Genomic DNA, 22,226 nt, shown 5'->3' with positions numbered 1-22,226 from the left:
CTGGAGAAAGTGCTTCGGAAACCCTAGAGGATGAGGAAATGGGGATGGGAAGACAAATTTGAACTCATCTTCAAAGTAGGAAAAGAGCATGAATGGCACGCTTAAGACTAAAGCAAATACGTAATAGCAAAGACATGGATAAGACTTAAATCAAAGTGATGTGTAGGACAGCCTAAACTAGAGAATAACAATGAAAGAGCACAATACTATTAGCTGACAGATAGCTATAACTTCTTCATTAAAACCTGTATATGTTTGGACAAATTCAACTAGGCATTTAGAATGCTTTTAGATGAATAAATAATGGTTTGCATTTAAATGAATCTACCTCCCATCAGGAAAATCTCTCATGGAATATCTATCTGATTCCTATATACTCAAGAATACTCTAAGTTACAAACAACAAATACATTATTCCAATTATGAGGTACCTAAAATAGGCAAATTCACAAAGACAGAGAGCAGACACTGTGAAGGGGCAATAGTGGGGGGGATATGGAGAATTAGTGGTTAGAGTTTGTTTCTGGTGATGAAGTTTTAGAAACAGTAGTGACAGTTACACAATACTGTAGGTGTACATAATGCCATCCAATTATACAACAAAATGGTTAGAATGATAACCTTCATGTTGTATTTTGTAGTAATTTTTACAAGTAAAAACCCATGTACATAAAGATATCCTTTAAATTTCTATCTGTTTCAAAAATTGCGGGGCACCTGGGCGGCTCAGTTGGTTGAGCATCTGACTCTTGGTTTCAGCTCAGATTATGATCCTACAGTACATGAGTCTCATTGAGCCCCACATCAGGCTCTGCTCCCACACTCAGTGTGGAGCCTGCTTAGGATTCTCTCTCTTCCCTTTGCCCCTACCCCACTCGCCCTCTGTCTCTCTCAAAATAAGTAAATAAATTTAGGGAAAAAATTGGGAACAATCTGAAATACAAATGGGCGAATTGTTAACATACAAAGCTGGAGAACTGTTCATATTAAAATAGAAATTACAAAATATGTACAACTAAGAGCATAACTATATTAAAAAGCATGCCTACAAGGACTAACAGCTAATATAAAAACATTAAAATAACTCTACTACAATTCCTCTCATTTCACTCTATCACTAACAAGTTAAAAAATTTTTTCAACCTATCAACAAAATATTTCCCCATCAACATCCAAAACTGCTATCCTAGCAAACTAGGTAAGGTCTGTCCTAAATCATCCAAAGCAGTTTCATTAAGAGCCAAAAGAATTCTTTAGTACATGGCCAAGGATACAAAGGCAGTCCCAGGAAACAAAACAGAAACAACTGTCCTTTGTAACTTTTTCACTTTCATAGTGAGAGCTTTTGTTTCTCTTCCATGACTTACCTGCAGGCACGGTCAGGGGAATTAAGAATTTCATAGTAGAATACGGAGAAATTGAGAGCAAGACCTAAGCGAATAGGATGCGTCGGTGGAAGTTCTGTCATTGCAATATCACTAGCAGCTTTATAAGCCACTAGGCTGTTCTCCGCAGCCTCCTTCCTGTCATTTCCTGTGGCAAATTCAGCCAGATACCTGTGGTAGTCCCCTTTCCTAAAACAAAACAAAATAAAACAAATAGAATTAAGAAAAAGGTTTTTAAATGAAAGTAGACTGTTAACAATTTTTCTGTATTCTATAAAATAAAGTATGTGACAAAAATATATCAATAATTAACAAGTATACTTCAGTAATTTCACAAAGTCTCTTTCAGGAAAGACTGACTAGTCTATCTAGTCTTCCCCCTCAGAGTTCATATTACCAAACAGAAGCAAAACACTAGAGAAATCAACTGAAAAGCCTCAAAAATGAACAAATTTGTCAATGACTAGAATTAAAAATGAGAAGTGGTTCCCAAAAAAATGGCATGACAGTTTGTTAATCATGAAATAAAACTTGTACATAAAATGTTAAAATTGAGCTATGTAATAATGTATTACTATACAGCTGGGGGCTAATTCCACACAAAAATGCAAACAGGTAAAATAAAACCTAGTACTTTCACAGTAGTCTGACCATCTTAAACGCAACAATTGTTCACTAGCAGTGAATCTGCAAACGACTACTCAAAAATTAAGTTTTGAAAATCATTCTTCCCGTGTAACTATTCTTCTAACAAACTATTATTAAAGTTGAACACCTACACAGAGAAAGTGGTAATTCTAAGGGAGCCAACATTTAATCTCACATTTTCCCTTCTAGTATAGAACCTACATTTTATAATAGAAAACCTTGGACTCGCCAGTGTTAGCTGCTGGAATGAGGTGTTTGTCCAGTACATCCAGAATGTCACAACAGATTAACTTTAGCTCAGTCTCAACCTGGAAAAAAAAGTCAAAAATTGTTTAAGTCTAAGAGATTACATAAATTATGACACAATCTCCCTCTGGTTTTAAGGAAGAGAGCCATAGTAAACAGAATAAACATCTTTCTCCAAACCTTCTTCCTCTCTCTTGATAAAAAAAAAAAAAGAAAAAAGAAAAGTTATCTCCAAGTTACAGAAATTACCTTCTTTCTTTCTCCATGCTGTTAAGTGCTTTAAAAAAAAAAAAAAAAAAAGGCAGGAGTGCCTGGCTGACACAGACCATGGAGCATGGGAGTCTCAATCTCCGGCTTGTGAGTTCAAGCCCCAGGTTGGGTATGGATACTACATAAAAATAAAAATCTTGAGGCACCTGGGGGAGCTCAGTCTACTGAGCATACAACTTTGGCTCAGGTCATGATCTGGAGGTTCATGGGTTCCAGCCCTATGTCAGGCTCTGCACTGACAGCTCAGAGCATGTAGCCTGCTTGAGATTTTGTGTCTCCCTTTCTCTCTGCCCTTCCCCTGCCTGTGCTGTCTGTCTCTCTCTCAAAAATAAACATTAAAACAAGAGACAGAGCTATGATGTGAACAGAGGCAGGCTAGAAAACCTAAGGTCATGGTTTATAAGGGATGGAATAAAAATTCAATCCCAGGCAACTGGCCTCCAGTGCTCACATTCCTAACCACTACTGTGCTCAACAGCCGTAAGTGGAAGAGATCCACAGCCAAATTATAGCACTAAAACTCTGTATACTCAAGTAAATATTGCCACTCATCTCAATTTATCATACCAAAGATGAATATCCCACATGAACATACATATTATCTTAGTCTCTATTTTCTATTAATTCATGGTGACACTGGTGAACCTTTCCAAGTTCTTCTTATGCCCTCTGGAACCTCCTTTCCATTGTAAAGAATCCTCCCCACTCTCTCTTCTCCTATAATCTCATCCAGATCCTAAATTAAAATAGCTCTTTCCTGAATAAACTACCTCCCTCATGGCTTTTCAAGTAGCAATTATTCTAAGAGAAAAAATTTCTGAATTCTCTTAGCTCCCCACTAACTCAGTATGACTGGCTGCTGTTACTCCAAACAGCTCCTCTCTGGAAGCTCATCCTCTGTGACCTAATTTTTCACTATCTGTTATCAGTGGATCTCTACAGGCCTTCCAACCACATTCACAGGCTACCTCTCCAATTCCTGGTATCACACCAAGGTATTATCACCCATGTTCCTTTCAATACAGTTCCCTGATCTCAACTCCATGACCTATTTGTCAACATCTCTAACTGAGCTGCTTTATCCAAGAAGTCTTTTTTTTTTTTTTTAATGTTTTATTTATTTTTGACAGAGAGAGAGACAGAGCATGAGCAGGGGAGGGGCAGAGACAGAGGGAGACACAGAATCCGAAACAGGCTCCAGGCTCTGAGTTGTCAGCACAGAGCCCCACGCGGGGCTCGAACTCACAGACTGCGAGATCATGACCTGAGCCGAAGTCGGACGCTCAAGTGACTGAGCCACCCAGGCGCCCCTATCCAAGAAGTCTTAAATTCTATTTCACTACTACATTGTAACTTCCTTCCTTACTTCTTTATTCCTGTTATTCCTAATTAGAGACACATCAAGACCTCCAGCCTCTTGAATCTTTCATCTTCCCCCAATTTATCAGTCCCTCTCTTTGCTTCCTTCTTCCTTTCCTACTTAGCCCAAATCCCAAAATTTAGCACAGAATTCTGCCACTTAGGCATTTTTAACTTTCTCATTTCATCGTTCCTCTGAGACACCAAACTTTTCTACTGACAACCCATACTCTTGTTCCAATATATTTGACATTAATGGGCACACTGATATCAGCTTACCACCTTTTTTTAAAAATTATTTTAAGTTTATTTATTTTTGACAAAGTGAGAGCATGAGCTGGGGAGGGGCAGAGAGAGGGAGACACAGAACCCGAAGCAGGCCCCAAGCTCCAAGCTGTCAGCACAGAGCCCGACAATGGGTTCGAACTCACGAACTGTGAGATCATGACCTGGGCCGAAGTCAGATGCTTAACTGACTGAGCCACCCAGGCGTGCCCCTATATCAGCTTACCACCTCTTAAGTCACTCAAAACCTCAGTTTTCCCATCTATAAATAAAGTAGACTAATACCTATTCTTTACAGGGTAATTTAAATAAATACCCTATGTTGCACAATTATGTGTATTAATATCTCCCCACTCAAGAACAGCGTCCAACAAAGGTAGAGATAATAAATGTAGTTGCCCTTTTCCCTCTCCCTACCAAATTCATTCCCCATGCTACTTTTTGAGCGTTCCTGTAATTTCCCTCACTGGACTCAAAATGTGTTTATATGCCTTTCTCTTCCACAAGAATCACTTTCTCAATAGTAGCCTGACATTTTGGAGTAGATCATTCTTTGCTATACAGGGCTGTTCTATGCACAGGGTATTCAGCAAACAGCATCCTTGTCTCTACCCACTGGATGCCAATAGCACCCTCCAAGTTGTGACAACCAAAAATGTCTTCAGAAATTGCCAAATGCCCTCTGAGCAGTAGAATCACCTCTGGTTGAAAACCACTGACCTAGATCAACGGCTATGGTATTTTGACCAAAACTCACAGTACGAAAAATTCCATTTATATATAAAATACCTGAAACAATAACTTCAAGAAATAATGTCCAATGCCTTTAACATTTTCTACTCAAGTAAGAAAACAATGACTAGACTGAACCTCCATATGCAAAGTAACCTGTATTTGTCTCATCTTTACATCCATAGCACCTAGCAAATTGTGCGGCACATAAGAGGCACAAAAATACTTGTTACGTTTCCTGGATGGTTCTTTCAAGTCACTCAATGAGGTATTTTGCAGTTAACTACAATAAAAACAAGATTAAATTAGTTTCTACTTGTTGGTGCTCAAAAGTGAGCACCTTCTATAGCTTCCAGAGAAAACTTCTTCACCTCTGTCCTGAAATACTGTATGACCTATAATCTGGGTTAAGTAAAATATGCAAATCCATTCAAGTATAAAATTTGTATTATACATGTGTACTACAGTGTGATCTAAAATGTTCAGGGACACCTGGGTGGCTCAGTCAGTTAAGTGTCCAACTCTTGATTTTGGCTCAGGAGATGATCTCACCGTTCACGAGTTCACGACCCATTATCAGGCTCTGCACTGTAAATGCAGAGCCTGCTTGGGATTCTCTCTCTCTCTGTTCCTCCCCTGCTTTTATGCTCACTCGCTCTCTCTCAAGATAAATGAACTTTTTAAAAATTCTTAAAAAAAATAATAAAATAAAATGTTCAAAACCTGGGACGCCTGACTGGCTCAGTCGGAAGAGCATGTGACAATCTCAGAATCATGAGTTCAAGCCCCACACCAGGTTTAGAGACTACTTAAATAAAATTTTACTAAATTTTTTAATGTTTATTTCTGAGACAGAGCACAAGCAGGGGAGGGGCAAGAAAAACAGAATCCAAAGCAGGCTCCAGGTTCTGAGCTGTCAGCACACAGAGCCCGAAGTGGGGTTCAAACTCACAAGCCATGAGATCATGACCTGAGCATGACATTGGACGCTTAACTGACTGAGTCACCCAGATGCCCCGAGCTTTAAAATAAAATATCCAAAACATGAGGCATCTTTCTTTAAAGAAGCCTAGGATATGATAATCTCACCATTTGCCGATATTCCCGAATCATTTTTAGTTTGTCTTCTCCTCCCTTGTTTTCTTCTTTCTGTTCAATGCTGCTGATTATTCTCCAAGAAGCTCTTCTGGCTCCAATCACATTTTTATATGCAACAGATAGGAGGTTTCTTTCTTCAACTGTCAACTCCACATCCATCCCTGCTACTTTCTTCATCGATTCCACCATTTCTATAAGGGAAAAGTGAAATCAGACCTTACAAAGTAAGTTTTGTTGATACAAAATCCCTTCACAATAGGTCTTTTTTTCTGTCAAGCTAGTATAAAAAGGTAAGAATTTTAACAAAAATAACTACAATCATTAAACCTGAAAGGAGTAAAAAACCGAAAATCATGTAAAAGAAAGTAAACTAAGAGCCTAGAACAAGAGAATCTGTAATAAAAGTTCTATGGAATCAAAACCTCATATGCCACCTAACTCAATACAGCTTAGAAGCATCTGTCTCATTAAATAAGGGAACTAGGAAAGCACACCTGCCCATTTCCCAGTAAAAATAATTGAGCTGGCAGATTAAAAATCTATAGGCTCTAGGGGCGCCTGGGTGGCGCAGTCGGTTAAGCGTCCGACTTCAGCCAGGTCACGATCTCGCGGTCCAGGAGTTCGAGCGCCGCGTCGGGCTCTGGGCTGATGGCTCAGAGCCTGGAGCCTGTTTCCGATTCTGTGTCTCCCTCTCTCTCTGCCCCTCCCCCGTTCATGCTCTGTCTCTCTCTGTCCCAAAAATAAATAAAACATTGAAAACAAATTTTTTTTAAAAATTTGTAGGCTCTAGGGGTACCTGGGTGGCTCAGTCGGTCAAACCCCCAACTTTGGCTTAGACGATGAACTCACAGCTTGTGGGTTCAAGCCCCACATCGGGCTCTGTGCTGACAACTCAGAACCTGGAGCTTGCTTCAGATTATGTCTCCCTCTGTCTGCCCCTCCCCCACTCATGTGTGTGCTCTCTCGAAAATAAAATAAGCATTAAGAAAATCTGTTTTAATTTACAGGCTCTAAAATATTTTTTCTTACAAATAAATTCTATTTCAAAAAATGTCATGGGAGAAAAGAATATTCATTCATATAGCAAACATACGCATTTGAGCATTTGGTTAAATCACAAACACAAACCAAACATAACTTTGGATGTTTCCATCCTTCCACCTTTAGAAAGAAATTGTCCACCTCCTACACATTCATTAGCAAAACTTTTGATGGTTCCTATTTGTTACCACTAGGTGGCGGGCTAAGAAAGGGGCCCAGATAAACCTTAGGAGATCCCCAAGTTTAAAGAAAAACACAGGGAACAACAATGCAGAGAAATGCAAAGGAAGAACCAAAAACAGCTCAATGAATACTAACCCAATAAATATATTTACTAAAACTATGCTTTTAGAAAAGACTAAATGCCATATCACCATGTGGCTCTTTACTGATTCAGAATCTTTGGTCATAAGACCCCAATAATCTACATTTTAACAAATACCCTTAGCATACATTAACACTCTAAGCATAAGCATATTCTAAAATATGATAGAGATAGTAACTTTATGAAACACTCCTTAACAGTTAAATTATGTGCTGTCCCAGGAAAATAAGTTTTAAAAAATTACACTTTAGGGAGTACCAGAAAATTAATAGAAACATTAAGATAGTAAGGTCTTTGAAAAGTTTGGTAGTTCTTATAGTTAGAAAACCCTATTAAGACTCAGTAATTCCACTACTAGAGATTTCCCAAAAGAAATTAAAATGTATCGGGGCGCCTGGGTGGCGCAGTCGGTTAAGCGTCCGACTTCAGCCAGGTCACGATCTCGCGGTCCGGGAGTTCGAGCCCCGCGTCGGGCTCTGGGCTGATGGCTCAGAGCCTGGAGCCTGTTTCCGATTCTGTGTCTCCCTCTCTCTCTGCCCCTCCCCCGTTCATGCTCTGTCTCTCTCTGTCCCAAAAATAAATAAACGTTGAAAAAAAAATTTTTTTAAAAATAAAAAAAAAAAAATAAAATAAAAAAGAAATTAAAATGTATCTTAACAAGGACCTTCACACAAACAAATGGTCACGGCAACTTTATTCAAAATGCTAAGGTGAAAACAACCCAAAAGTCTAAGTATACAATGGAGTACTACTCAAGATAAAAAAATAAACTACGGATACAAATAACAAGATGTAGGGGGCGCCTGGGGGTGGCTCAGCCTTTTAAGTCTGTTAATTTCCGCTTGGGTCATGACCTCACAGTTCTTGGGACGATGACAAGAAGCCTGCATGGGGTTCTCTCTCTCCCTCTGCCCATTCCTTGCTCGCACACGCATGTGGGCACATGCACTTCCTTCTCCCCAACCCGCACAAAAACAAATTTTAAAACAAAAAGTCACAAGATAGATGAATTACAAAATCATTCTAACTGAAAAAAGCCAGACCAAAAAAGACTATATAATTCACTCAAGCCAAGCAAGCCACAGAAATTGCAAAACTATAAAGACAACAAATAAGTGGTTATACCAAGGTATAGGGGTGAAGTGACCGGCTTGAGTGTAAAGGAAATTTGGGGAGTAAGAAAATTGCTCCACTGTGGTGGTAACACTTATCTAAACACTAAATTGTACAATATAAACCCTTGAATCACACAAGAGTAGGGCACCAAGCACAGTCAGAAATCCAAGTATACCTTGTAGTTCCCCAAAACCTTTACTAATAGCCGAATGCTGACCAAAAGCCTTGCTGATAATTAACACATATTTCTGTATGTTATATCTATTATATACTGCATTCCACAATAAAGTAAGCTAGAGAAAAAGTTATAAAGAAAATTCCGTAAGAGAAAATACATTCACAGTACTGTACTGATTCATTGAAAAAAAAATCCACATGTAAGTAGACCTGCTCAGTTCAAGCCCATGTTGTTGTTCAAGAGTCAACTGTATATGTAAAAGGGGTATATTTTATCATATATAAATTATACTTTAAGTAAGTTTTTAATGTAATTCTGAAGCATTAAAGAAATAGTAGGGAGTACAGTAATAAAACCATTAATTCATTTGTGGAAGCCTGAAAGCATTCATTTTTTTTTAATTCAGTAGGCTCCATGCCCAACACAGGGCTTGAACTCACCACCTTGAGATCAAGAGTCACATGCTGTAAGGACTGAGCCAGCCAAGTGCCCCAGAACTTTTTTTTTTTTTAACTACAGTCATTTAAAAAAAGGGGGGGGGGGGCGCCTGGGTGGCTCAGTCAGTTGAGCGTCTGGCTTCGGCTCAGGTCATGATCTTCCGGTCTGTGAGTTACAGCGTTGGGCTCTGTGCTGACAGCTCAGAGCCTGGAGCCTGTTTCCATTTCTGTGTCTCCCTCTTTCTCTGCCCCTCCCCTGCTCATGCGCGCACGCGCGCGCGCCCGCTCTCTTTCTCTTTCTCTCTCTCTCTCTCTCTCTCTCTGAAAAATAAACATACATTTAGAAAAAAAAAGGGCTAAATTTAGGGCCAGTGGAGTCAGAGGGTAATTTCAAGATCACTTCCATACAAGTTTATTTTCAAAAAACTAACAAATTAAACATTCCTCAGAAGTGAATCAGTAATTACTTTTCTATATTGGCCCCCAACAAAGCAATTTAAAAATTAATCTAGCCACACCAAAAGACAATTCTTTTAAATTGTATGACTTTGCAACTATATGGAAAAACTATACACAAAATACCACCAAAAATTTAACAATGATAGGTCTGAGTACTATTCCAGATAATTTGCATTTCCTTCACTTTCTATGCTTTAAAATTTTCAACATTTTAACAATATTTTTACAGTAAGAAGAGGGAAATATATTTTTAAAAATTTTTAAAAATTTTTTGAGAGAAAGGGAGAACATGAACAGTGGAGAGAGGCAGAGGGGGAGAGAGAGAATCCCAAGCAGGATCAAGGCTCAGCATGGAGCCCGTTGCAGAGCTTGATCACAACCTGAGCCAAAATCAAGAGTCTAACATTCAACCAACTGAGCCACCCAAGGGCCCTAGGGAAATGGAATTAAAGGACTCAATGATAGTCTACAATCCAATTCAATTAAGTATATCACTCCTTTCATTTTAGAAAGCCACAAACTATGCACAAAAGACTATGGTACAACTACAGAAGCAGCAGTTACCCAGTTTTATTAAACAACAGCTTCACTGATCTTCACCAAATGATTCACTCATTTAAAATGTACAATGTATGGGAATGCAAGCTGGTGCAGCCACTCTGGAAAACAGTATGAAGGTGCCTCAAAAAACTAAAAATAGAACTACCCTACGACCCAGCAATTGCGCTACTAGGTATTTATCCAAGGAATACAGGTGTGCTGTTTTGAAGGGACACAGGCACCCCAATGTTTATAGCAGCACCATCAACAATAGCCAAAGTATGGAAAGAGCCCAAATGTCCATCAGTGGATGAAGGGATAAAGAAGATGTGGTATACATATACATACACATACATACAATGGAGTATTACTCGGCAATCAAAAAGAATGAAATCTTACCATCTGCAACTACGTGGATGGAACTGGAAGTATTAGGCTAAGTGAAATTAGTCAGAGAAAGACAAATATTATGACTTCACCCATATGAGGACTTTTAATCTTCAAAACAGATGAACATAAGGGAAGGAAAACAAAAATATAAAAACAGGGAGGAGACCAAAACATAAGAGACTCATAAATATGGAGAACAAACAGAGGGTTACTAGAGGGGATGTGGGAGGAGGGATGGGCTAAAATGGGTAAGGGGTACTAAGGAATCTACTCCTGGAATCATTGCTGCACTATATGCTAACTAATTTGGATGTAAATTTTTAAAAAATAAAATTTTTAAAAATAAATAAAATGTACAATGTAGTGGTTTTAGTATATTCACAAAGTGGTGCAACGATGACCACAATCAGTTTTAGAACAGTTTCATCTCACCTGAAAAAGAAACACTCCATACCCATTAGCCATCACTCCCCACATATACCCCAATTCTCTCAACCCTAAGTAACCACCAATCTCCTTTCCATCTCTACGGATTTACCATTCCGGACATTCCATATAAATGCAACCATGTTATGTAGGCATACCTTGTTTTACAACTGCATTGTTTACAAATTGAAGATTTGTAGCAACTTTGTACTAAGCAAGTCCTCAGCACCATATTTCCAACAGCATCAGTTCATTTCATGTTTCTGTGTCACACTTCAATAATTCTCGTAATATTTCAAGCTGATTTTTCATTATTATTACATTTGTTATGGCGATCTATAATCAGTGATCTTTGATGTTACAACTGTTTTGGGGCACCACAAACTGCACCCATATAAAATGGCAAACAATAAATGATGTGTTCCGTCCCACCAACCTGCTATTCATCTTCAGTACCATGTCCTGTCACCCCACACTCCACTATCTCTCCCTCTCTCCTCAAGCCTCTCTATTCTCTGAGACACTACAATATTGAAATTAGGCCAGTTAATAACCCTAAAATGGTCCCTAAGTGTTCAAGTGAAAGGAAGTCACACAACTCTCACTGTAAATCAAAAGCTAGCAATGATTAAGTTTAGTAAGGAAGGTATGGTGAAAGTTGAGGCAGGCCAAAAGCTAGGCCTCTTATGCCAAACAATTTGCCAAACTGTGAATACAAAGGAAAAGTTCTTGAAGTTGAAATGAAAAGCACTACTCCAGTTAACACATGAATAATAAGAAAGCAAAACAGCCTTATCCCTGATACAGAGAAGTTTTAGTGGTCTGGACAGAAGATCAAACTAGCCACAACATTCCCTTAAGCCAAAACCTAATCCAGATCAAGGCCCTAACTTTCTTCTATTATATGAAGGCTGAGAGAGGGGAGGAAACTACAGAAGAAAAGTCAGGCCAGCAAAGGTTGGTTCATGAGGTTTAAGGGAAGAAAGTCCTCTCCACAACAAGGTGAAGCAACAAGTGCTGTGGTACAAGCTACAACAAGTTATCCAGAAGATCTAGCTAACATAATTAATAAAGGTGGCTACACACTCAACAGATTTTCAGTGTTGATAAAACACCTTTATATTATTAGAGGCCATCTAAGATTTTCCCAGCTAAAGAGAAGTCAATGCCTGGTTTCAAAATTTCAAAGGATAGGGTGACTCTCATGTTAGGTAGGGCTAAAGCAGCTGGTGATTTTAAGTTGAAGCCAATGTTCACTGACAAGTCTGAAAATCCTCAGCCCTTAAGAATTATGCTAAATTTGGGTGCCTGGCGAGCATAGTCGGTACAGCATGCAACTCTTGATCTCAGGGTTGTGAGTTCAAGCCCCTCACTGGTTGTAGAGATTACTAAAAATATAATCTTCAAAAAAAATTACGCTGACTCTACTCTGCCTGTACAGTATAAGGGAACAAAAGCCTGATGACAGCACATCTGTTTACAACACAGTTCACTATTCTTAGCCTACTATTGAGACCTACTGCTCAGGAAAAAAGATTCCTTTTCAAAATATTACTGCTCAATGACAATGGACCTGGCCACCCGAGAGCTCTGATGGAGATGGACAAGATTAAGGTTTTCACATGCCTGCTAACACAATATCAATTCTGCATCCCAAGAATCAAGGATAATTTCAACTTTCACTATTATTAACAAATACATTTCAGAAAGAAAAAAAAAAAAGAAATACATTTCAGGGGTGCCTGGCTGGCTCAATCAGTACAGCATGCCACTCTTGATCTTGGGATCATGAGTTCAAGACCCATGTTGGGTGGACATTACGTAAATAAACTTTAAAAAAAGTGGACTTAATCAAAACCAAAATGAGATATCACCTGTCAGAATGGCTACTGTCAAAAAGACAAAAAATAAGTGTTGGTGAACATGTGGACAGAAGGGAACCCTAATGCACTACTGGTGGGAATGTAAATTCGTGCAGCCACTGTAGAAAACAGTATGGAGATTCCTCAAAAAATTAAAAATAGACGGGGCGCCTGGGTGGCTCCGTCGGTTGAGCGTCCAACTTCAGCTCAGGTCATGATCGCACAGCTCATGGGTTCAAGCCCCACGTCGGGCTCTGTGCTGACAGAGCCTGGAGCCTGCTTCGGATTCTGTCTGTCTGTCTGTCTCTCTCTCTCTGCTCTTCTCCCACTCATGCTCCGTCTCTCTCTCTCAAAAATAAAAAAATAAGCATAAAAAATTTTTTAAAAATTAAAAATAGAAATACCATATGATCCAGTAATTCCACTACTGAGTATTTAACTCAATGAAAATAAAAACACTAATTTGAAAAGATATATGCATCTCCACTTATCACAGTATTATTTACAATAACCAAGATATGGAAGCAATCTAAGTGTCAATCAAGAGATGAATGGATAAAGATATAGTGTGTACACATACATTCCATGGAATACTACTCAGCCACGAAAAAGAATGACCTCTTGTCATTTGCAATAATATGGACGGACACAGAAGATATTCTGCCAAGTGAAATAAGACAGAGAAAGACAAATACCATATTTCACCTATATATGAAATCTAAAGAACAAAATAAAAGAACAAACAAAAAAGCAGGAACAGACCCCTAAGTACAGAGAACTGGTAGCTGCCAGAGGAAAGGGAGGTAGGGGATGGACAAAAGTGTAAAGGAGAGTGGGAGGTATGGGCTTCCAGTCATGGAATGAGTTAAGTCAGAGGGATGAAAGGTACAGCACAGGGAATACAGTCAGTGGTGTTGTGATAATGCTGTATAGTGACAGAAGCAGCTACACTTGTGGTGAGCATTGTATAATCCATACAGTTGCTCAATCACTGCTGTAAACCTGCAATTAATGTAACATTGTGTGTAAACTCTAAGAGCCAATAAAAAAAATAAATAACATAACAGGGGCTCCTGGGTGGCTCAGTCAGTTAAAGGCCCAACTCTTCATTTCTCTTGATTTCTGTTCAGGTCATGATCTCACAGTTCGTGAGATCAAGCCCAGCATCAGGCTCTGAACTGACAGTACAGAGCCTGTTTGGGATTCTCTCTCTCTGCCCCTCCCTCGCAAGCATGCTCTCTCCCTCTCTCATAATAAATAAATAAACTAAAATAATAAAATAACAAAGTAGGCCTGAAGGTTGACTCAACTGCTGCAATCTCAACTGCTGCAATCTCATGATAAAACTAACAAATAAGGGAGTTAGGTTTCTTCTTATGAATGGAGCAAAGAAAATGGTTTATTTTTTTTAATGTTCATTTATCTTTGCGAGAGTGTGAGTGGAGGAAGGGCAGGGAGGGGGACAGAGAATCCAACGCAAGCCTGATACAGGGCTCAAACACACGAACTGCAAGACCATGACCTGAGCCAAAGTTGGACACTCAACCGGCTGAGCCACCCAGGCACCCCAGAAAATGGTTTTTTGAGATGGAATTTACTTCTGGTTAAGACTGCTGAAATGAATCTAAAATCTATAAAGAACTTATCAAAATCAACACCCAAAAACCAAATAATCCAGTGAAGAAATGGGCAAAAGACATGAATAGACACTTCTCCCAAAGAAGACATCCAGATGGCTAACAGACACATGAAAACATACTCAACATCACTTATCATCAAGGAAATACAAATCAAAACCACAATGAGATACCACCTCACCTGTCAGAATGGCTACAAATTAACAACTCAGACAACAACAGATGTTGGCAAGGATGTGGAAAAAAAAGCACCCTTTTTCACTGCTAGTGGGATGCAAACTGGTGCAGCCACTCTGGAAAACAGTATGGAGTTTCCTCAAAATATTTAAAAATAGAACTACCTTACAACCCAGCAACTGCACTACTACGTATTTATCCAAAGGATACAGGCATGCTGTTTCAAAGGGGCACATGCACCCCCCCAATGTTTATAACAGCGTTATCCACAACAGCCAAAGTATGGAAAGAGCCCAAATGTCCATCGACAGATGAATGGATAAAGATGTGAGATACACACACACAATGGAGTATTATTACTCAGCAATCAAAAAGAATGAAACCTTTCCATTTCAAACAGTATGTATGGAACTAGAGTGTATCGTGCTAAGCAAAATTAGAGAAAGACAAATAGGACTTCACTCATATCTGGAATTTAAGACACAAAACAGATGAACATAATGGAAAGGAAGTAAAAAACCATAAAAACAGAGAGGGGGACAAAACATAACATACTCTTAAATATAGAGAACAAACAGGGTTGCTGAAGGGGTTGTGGGTGGGGGTATGGGCTAAATTAAGCATGACACTTGTTGGGATGAGCACTGGGTATTATATGAAGAGGATGAATCACTAGATTTGACTCCTGCAATCAGTATTGTACTATATGCTAACTAACTTGGATGTAAATTTAAGAAAAAAATTTTAATTGGAAAAAAGACTTCTGAAATGACATTAAAGCATTTAAAATAGTACTTAGACTTAGTTGATAAAGCATTAGCAGGGTTAGGGTTAGGGTTAGGGTTAGACGTTGACTCCCAATTTTGAAAGACATTCTACCATGGGCAAAATGCTATCAAACAGCATCCCATGTTCCTGAAAGGAAATCAATCAATGCAGAAAACCTCACTGTTGTCTTTTTTAAGACACTGCCACAACCGTCCCTACCTTCAGCAACCACCACCCTGATCCGTTAGCAGCCATCAACAAGGCAAGACATTCCAGCACCAAAAAGATGACTCACTGAAAGTTCAGACACAGCATTTTTTAGCAATAAAATATTTTTAACTAAGGTATGTAATTTTTTTTGACATAATGCTACTGCATACTTAAGGACTACAGCATATTGTAAAAATAACTTTTATATGCACTAGCAAACCAAAAAATTCATCTGACTTGATTAGGATATTCGCTTCATTGGGATGTTCGCTTTACTGCAGCAGTCTGGAACTAAATCAACAATATCTCCAAGTATGCTTCTAATATGTTGTCTTTGTAACTGGCTTCTTTCAATTAGCATGTCTCAGGGTTCACCCAGAATGCAGCACCTAACAATATAGTTCACAAACTATATGGATAGACCACATTTTATTTATACATTTACCAGTTAGTGGACATGTGAGTTGAATTTTCACTTTTTGGCCACCATGACTAACGCTATGAATATTCACAGAAGTATGCTTTCAGGTCTCTTGCCTATATTACCTAGCAGTGGAACTGCAGGGACATCATAGTAACTTTTTGAAGGAACTGCCAAACTTTTTCACAGGGGCTGCACTATTTTTACATTCCTACTGGCAATATAGGAAGATTCTAATTTCTCCATACTCTCACCAATATTTGTTAGTTTCTTTTAAAAAAAAAAAAGTTACCTCAGTGTGTGCAAAGTCGTACACATCAAGGTTTTTATTTTCTTTAATGGCTAATGATGTTGAGCAGCTTTTCATGTGCTTACTGGCCATCTGCGTACTTTCTCTGGAAAATATTCAGATGCTTTGCCAATCTTTTAATTGGCTTGTCTTTTTACAATGGAGTTGCAGATGTTATTTACTTTTAAGACCCCAACTCTTCCCTCTTAGCCCCTCAACTTCCAGAATCTGTCCATTCCTGAAGGTAGTAGATTAAGGGAGAGTAGTAGCCATGAGTCAGAAAAGCACTTCCTACTACCCCTGGGTATTCTATACAACCAGCACTTTGTACCAATTTGCAAATTATGACTATAATGAAGCTCTCATGAAAACCTTGGTGTCATCCTCACCCTTTTAACACCAGCTACAGAAACATGATCCTACCTATAAAGTACTCCAAAACTTTACGTGAAAACTGATTTATCCAAAACTGGCCACACCTTCGAAACCACCATCAGCAGGATTAGCGCAATTATATTCACATAAAATGCTCAATTTAACTAGTATTTCACAAAGTCTTCTCTGCAATAACTATTTTCTCAATGTGATCTAAGCACTTCTGGGATGGGGGATGGCTGTCAAATCTGTTTGCAGCAGGTATGATCAAAACTTATGAACCAGTGAATAGAGTGTCACTGTTAAAGACTACATGTGGATGCAGAGGCAATTTGGTACAAAAACTCTGGACAAAATTTGGGAGACTTCCAAGTAGCTTGGGGACAATAGGTAGCTGACTGAAAATCATCAAAGAAACTGAAATTTAGAATACTAGCAACAGAAAGGGCACAATAATCAAACATACTAATAAATGCCTGTTTGGGGGCACCTGGGTGGCTTAGTCAGTTAAAGCATCTGACTTTGTCTCAGGTCATGATCTCACAGTTCGTGAGTTCGAGTTCCGCTTTGGGTGAACTTGAGCCCTGCTTCTGTCTGTCTCTCTCTCTCTGCCCCTCGATCATTTGTGCCCTTTTTCTCTCAAAAATAGTAATAATAATTTATAAAGTTAAAAAAAAAAAAAAGCCTGTTTGGTTCCAGGCCATTTCCCCTTTACTGTGTAGTAATAGCCTAGTTAGACATCAATTACTTTAAACCAGCTTGCCTGTATTTGTTATGGGACTATCCTGCCAAAAGAAGTTCCCTATTTTTCACCCTGACTTTAATTTAGCTTTATTTCTTAGTTTTGCTCTTTGAAGTATTTGTGTAAATATATTCATTCAATAAACCATTCACAAATAAAACACCTCATGCCAGGCACTGTTCCAAATGCTTTGCAGGTATTAATGCATTTAATCTTCTCAACAAGCCTTTGAAGTAGGTAGCAGTATTATCCCCATTTTATAAGGAAACTGAAGAACAGGGAAGTTAAACTTGATCAAAATCACAAAGTCAGTAGATTATAAACCCAGGCAATCTGACTCCAGAGCTGTACTTTCATTTAATCATACTACCTCAGATTTGAATATTTATTTGAATTCATCTGGATGGGGATCCTTTGGTCTTTTCCTCCCCACCCCCCAACCCGGTCTTTTTTTTTTTTTTTTTTTTTTTTTTAATTGAAGTAAGAACAGATGCAACAAATGGATGCAGTGACAAGAGACACAGCTTAATACATTAAAATTTGGCTTATTCTTGCTTAAAGCACATCCTTTTCCACCAAGTTAACCCTCCAGAACACTATCTCCAAAAAGCTTAATGCCCATTCCTAGCAGAATAACTCCCATGCCACTAAGATTTCTACATCAACGTCCCAGTAAACATGATTATCCCAAGATGTCCCCAACAGCTGGTAAAGCAAGTTTCTGCTGAGATTCAATAGCCCTGTAATCTTATAAAGACAAAGTACAAATCTACAAGGGGGCATGTTTCCACCTATTAAACTGACTAAAAATTACCACAATGCCTAATTCTACAGTTCCTAATGAGATCCAGGGTCAGAAGAGAAGCAAACTGTTCAGCATCCGTCATGGAAAAATGAGCAGGCACTGTACTAGCTGACAGAATTAATGTACCTTGTACTGAAGCATACAGGGTCATAACCATAATTATTCCCAACATGGAAAAAATACTTGCCAGTGGTTACAAAACATAATCCTGACTTTAAAACACAAAAACAGGGGCGCCTGGGTGGCTTAGTCACTTAAGCAACTGACTTGGGCTCAGGTCAATGATCTCACAGTTCATGGGTTAGAACCCCGTGTCGGGCTGTGCTGACAGCCCAGAGCCTGGAGCCTGCTTAGGATTCTGGGTCTCCTTCTCTCTCTGCCCCTCCCCCACTTGTGCTCTGTCTAAAAAAAATTTTTTTTAATAATTCAAAACCAGACAATTTAACTTAAGTGCCTAAACTCTCAAACACCACATTCAACGAACTTTCCAAGTTAAATGCTCATAGAAACAAGAAATTCTTAAGTCCAAGAACACTGAAAGTAATCATCCCAAGAAAAGAAAAAGGCCATAATAGCATCAGACACTGCCTTACAAAGGTTCTGTCACTCAAGGTTCTGGAGAGGTACTGGGTTCGCTTTATGTAAAGATCGATCAGTTGGCCCATGACTGTTCTTCTTTGCCTAGGAAATTATTCATCACTCTGAATCAAACTCAAACATCTCATTCTATAAAGCCTTCCTGTGCTTCCCAATCCATGTACACATTTCTCTGAAGATTAGTGTTTTTTCTCCCCATCAAATATAACCTTCCAGTCAATCAATAATTTAGAAAATTCCCTTCCTGGGGTGCCTGGGTGGCTCAGCTGACTAAGCATAGACTTCAACTTCAACTCAGGCCATGACCTGACAGTTCATGAGTTCGAGCCCCACATCGGGCTCTCCTGTCAGTGTAGAGCCCACTTAGGATCCGCTGTCCCCGCCGCCCTCTGCACCTCTCCTGCTCACACTCTCTCAAAAATAAACACTTAAAAAGTAATTTTTAAAAAAATTACTTTCCTAAAAGGTCAAGAAATGTGTTTTTATCTATGTATTTCCAGAAGAGCATAGTATCTAATGCCACAAAAGGAACACAAATATGTGATGAAAGAATAAAGACAGTAAGACAAACTATATTAAATAAAAAGACAGAAATAGGCTCTGGTGGGCTTGACTATGTCAGAGGTAAATGAAATCTTTAAGGATTCCTTCTAGATAGGACCAAAGATTCTGTAATCATCTGTCAGCAGTATTATTTGGTAGAAAACTTACTTATATCTGTCCCTAAAGAGGTCCCTGAGACCCAAGGTATCATCATCCTGAAAATCTGAGGTCTGTTCTTTAAATATATAAAGGGAAATTTAGTATAGTGTCTTATGTTATCTCACTTTGGTAAAGTGCCTATACATTCAAATAATATTCCCAACTAACAAGACTATGGTATCTTCAGGGATCCTATCTTGAATCCTGTACACGAAATGACCAAAGGAGAACCAACACCATTTCACATCACAAGAGTCAAAGCATTTAGGGATATTGTGAGAACCTGGTCTAGAAGCTCCACTACTTATCATCAAGAGAAGACAAACAGAATGAGTAGGATTATAACATGTTTTAAATGGAAAAGTGACTGGTTGGTGTAAAAAACAAGGGTGGGTGGGAAATAAACCCATCAAATGCAATCTATAAAAAAGGGTTAAAAAAAAATGCCACTTTTCCCAGTCAAGAGCTCCTAGGGCGCATTTAAGAGGACAGTGAAAGAAAAATCCTAGCTCTGTCCTTTATCTATTTAAAAAATAGTCACACTGGGATGCCTGGGTAGCTCAGTCGGTTAAACGTCGGCTCAGGTCATGATCCCACAGTTCGTGAGTTCAAGCCCCGCATCAGGCTCTGTGCTGAAGCCTACTTCAAATTCTATGTCTCCCTCTGTCTGCCCCTCCGCCACTTGCACTCTGTCTCTAACACTGTCTCAAAAATAAGTAAACATTAAAAAAATTTTTTTAAAGATAATCACACTACTAGGTATTTACCCAAAAGAATATAAAAATATTAACTCAAAGGGATACATGCACCCCTATGTTTACAGCAGCATTATCTACATTAGCCAAATTATGGAAACAGCCCAAGTAACCATAGATTGATGAACTGGGGGGGGGGGGGGAGGGAGAGAGAGGGAGAGAGAGAGGGAGAGAGAGGGGGAGGGGGGAGGGGGGGAGAGAGAGAGAGGCGCAAAGAAACTAAGTGTGTGTGTTTAATATTAGTCATAAAAAAGAATGAAATCCATGGGGCACCTAGGTGGCTCAGTCAGTTGAGCATCTGAATTCAGCTCAGGTCATGATCTAGCAGTTTGGGAGTTCAAGCCCCGTGTCGGGCTCTGTGCTGACAGCTCCAAGCCTGGAGCCTGCTTCAGATTCTTTGTCTCCCCCTCTCTCTGCCACTCCCATGCTCATGCTCATGCTCTCTCAATAATTAAAAAAAAAAAAAAGTTAAAAAAAAAGGGAATGAAATCTTGCCCATTTCCAATAACATGGATGGCACTAGAGAGTATTTATGCTAAGTGAAGTCAGTCAGATGAAGACAAATACCGTATGATTTCACTCATATATGGAATTTAGGAAACAAAAGAGCAAAGGGGGAAAAAAAAGAGGCAAACCAAGAAACAGACTCTCAGCTATAGAAAACAAACTTGGGGTGCCTGGGTGGCTCAAATTGGTTAAGCGTCCGACTTCAGCTCAGGTCATGATTCTGTGTTTCTTGAGTTCGAGCTCCGCATAGGGCTCTGTGTTGTCAGCAGAGGCTGCTTCAGATCCTCTGTTGGCCTCTCTGCCCCTCCCCCACTCTCTGTCTCAAAAAATATTTAAAAGATTAAAAAAAAATAAACCGATGGTTATCAGAAAGGAGGTGGGGGTTGGGGGGACAGGTTACATAGGTGATGAGGATTAAGGAGTGCACTTGTGATGAGCACCAGGTGATGTATGGAACTGTCAAATCACTATATTGTACACCTGAAACTAACATTACACTGTATGGTAACTGGAATTTAAATAAAAGCTTTTTAAAAAATTAAAAAAAATAAAAGGTAAGGATGGCTACCACCAAAAAAGCAGGAAAGAAGTGCTGACGAGGCTGTGGAGAATTAGACCCTGCACTGTTGGTGGGCATGAAAAATGGTACAGTTGCTGTGTGAAACAGTAAAACATTTCCTTCCACAAAACTTGTTAAATACAATTACCATATAACCCAACAATTTTACTTCTGGGAATATACCAAAAAGAATTGAAAGCAGGGTCTTGAAAACGTATTTGTACACACATGTTCACAGCAGCATTATTCACAATAGCTAAAACATGGAAACAACCCAAGTGTCCATCAGTGGATGAATGGATAAGCAAAATGTAATATATACATACAATAAAATATTATTCAGCCTTAAAAAGGGAAGGAAAGGGGCACCTGGGTGGCTCAACTGGTTAAGGGTCCGACTCTTGATTCTGGCTCAGGTCATGATCTAAGGGTTCTAAGATTGGGCCCCTAGTCCGTGCTAGGCATGGAACCTGCTTAAGATTCCCTCTATCTCTCCCCCTCTCTCTCTGTCCCTCTACTGCTCCTGCTGGCCTGCATGAAGGCAAGTTTCCCAAATCACTATGTCACATGGAAAGAATGCAAAGTTATCTTAGGGATGACTCAGAACTATAATGGGGATGGGGGGAGATCAGGAAAAAAACAAGGTACCTCTGTAAACTGTAAAACTCTCTAAAATTCACATTGGTGTAATTATAAAAATCATCTCAGTAAAACTCTCTCTCTAGACTAATTATTAGTTCTCAGGAATGGTTGTCTGAAACAGTTTGGGACCTATCAAAATATATTTTATATGCATATATCTGGACTGATCAATAGAGAAGTTATTACTTCCTGAGATAAAAATATTTTTTTAATGTTTATTTTTGAGAGAGAGCGAGCGAGCAT

At 39.0% G+C, this 22,226-nt stretch overlaps 1 protein-coding gene across 2 annotated transcripts in view; it reads right to left on the bottom strand.

The window, feature by feature from the left end:
• Positions 1-22,226, bottom strand: part of YWHAE (tyrosine 3-monooxygenase/tryptophan 5-monooxygenase activation protein epsilon) — a 54,384-nt gene that overhangs the window by 6,446 nt on the left and 25,712 nt on the right. For both annotated transcript variants that reach the window (XM_047833983.1, XM_047833984.1), the window contains 3 exons: positions 6,015-6,214; positions 2,235-2,341; positions 1,368-1,574 (listed from right to left, as the gene is read on the bottom strand). In XM_047833983.1, coding sequence (XP_047689939.1) covers positions 1,368-1,574; positions 2,235-2,341; positions 6,015-6,214 — 514 coding nt within the window. The remainder of the gene's footprint in view (positions 1-1,367; positions 1,575-2,234; positions 2,342-6,014; positions 6,215-22,226) is intronic.

Source organism: Prionailurus viverrinus, chromosome E1 (assembly GCF_022837055.1).
Source record: "Prionailurus viverrinus isolate Anna chromosome E1, UM_Priviv_1.0, whole genome shotgun sequence".
Taxonomy (NCBI): Eukaryota; Metazoa; Chordata; class Mammalia; order Carnivora; family Felidae; genus Prionailurus; species Prionailurus viverrinus.
Note: the sequence above shows the minus strand (reverse complement) of the source record. Positions and strands in the feature narration are given on the sequence as shown.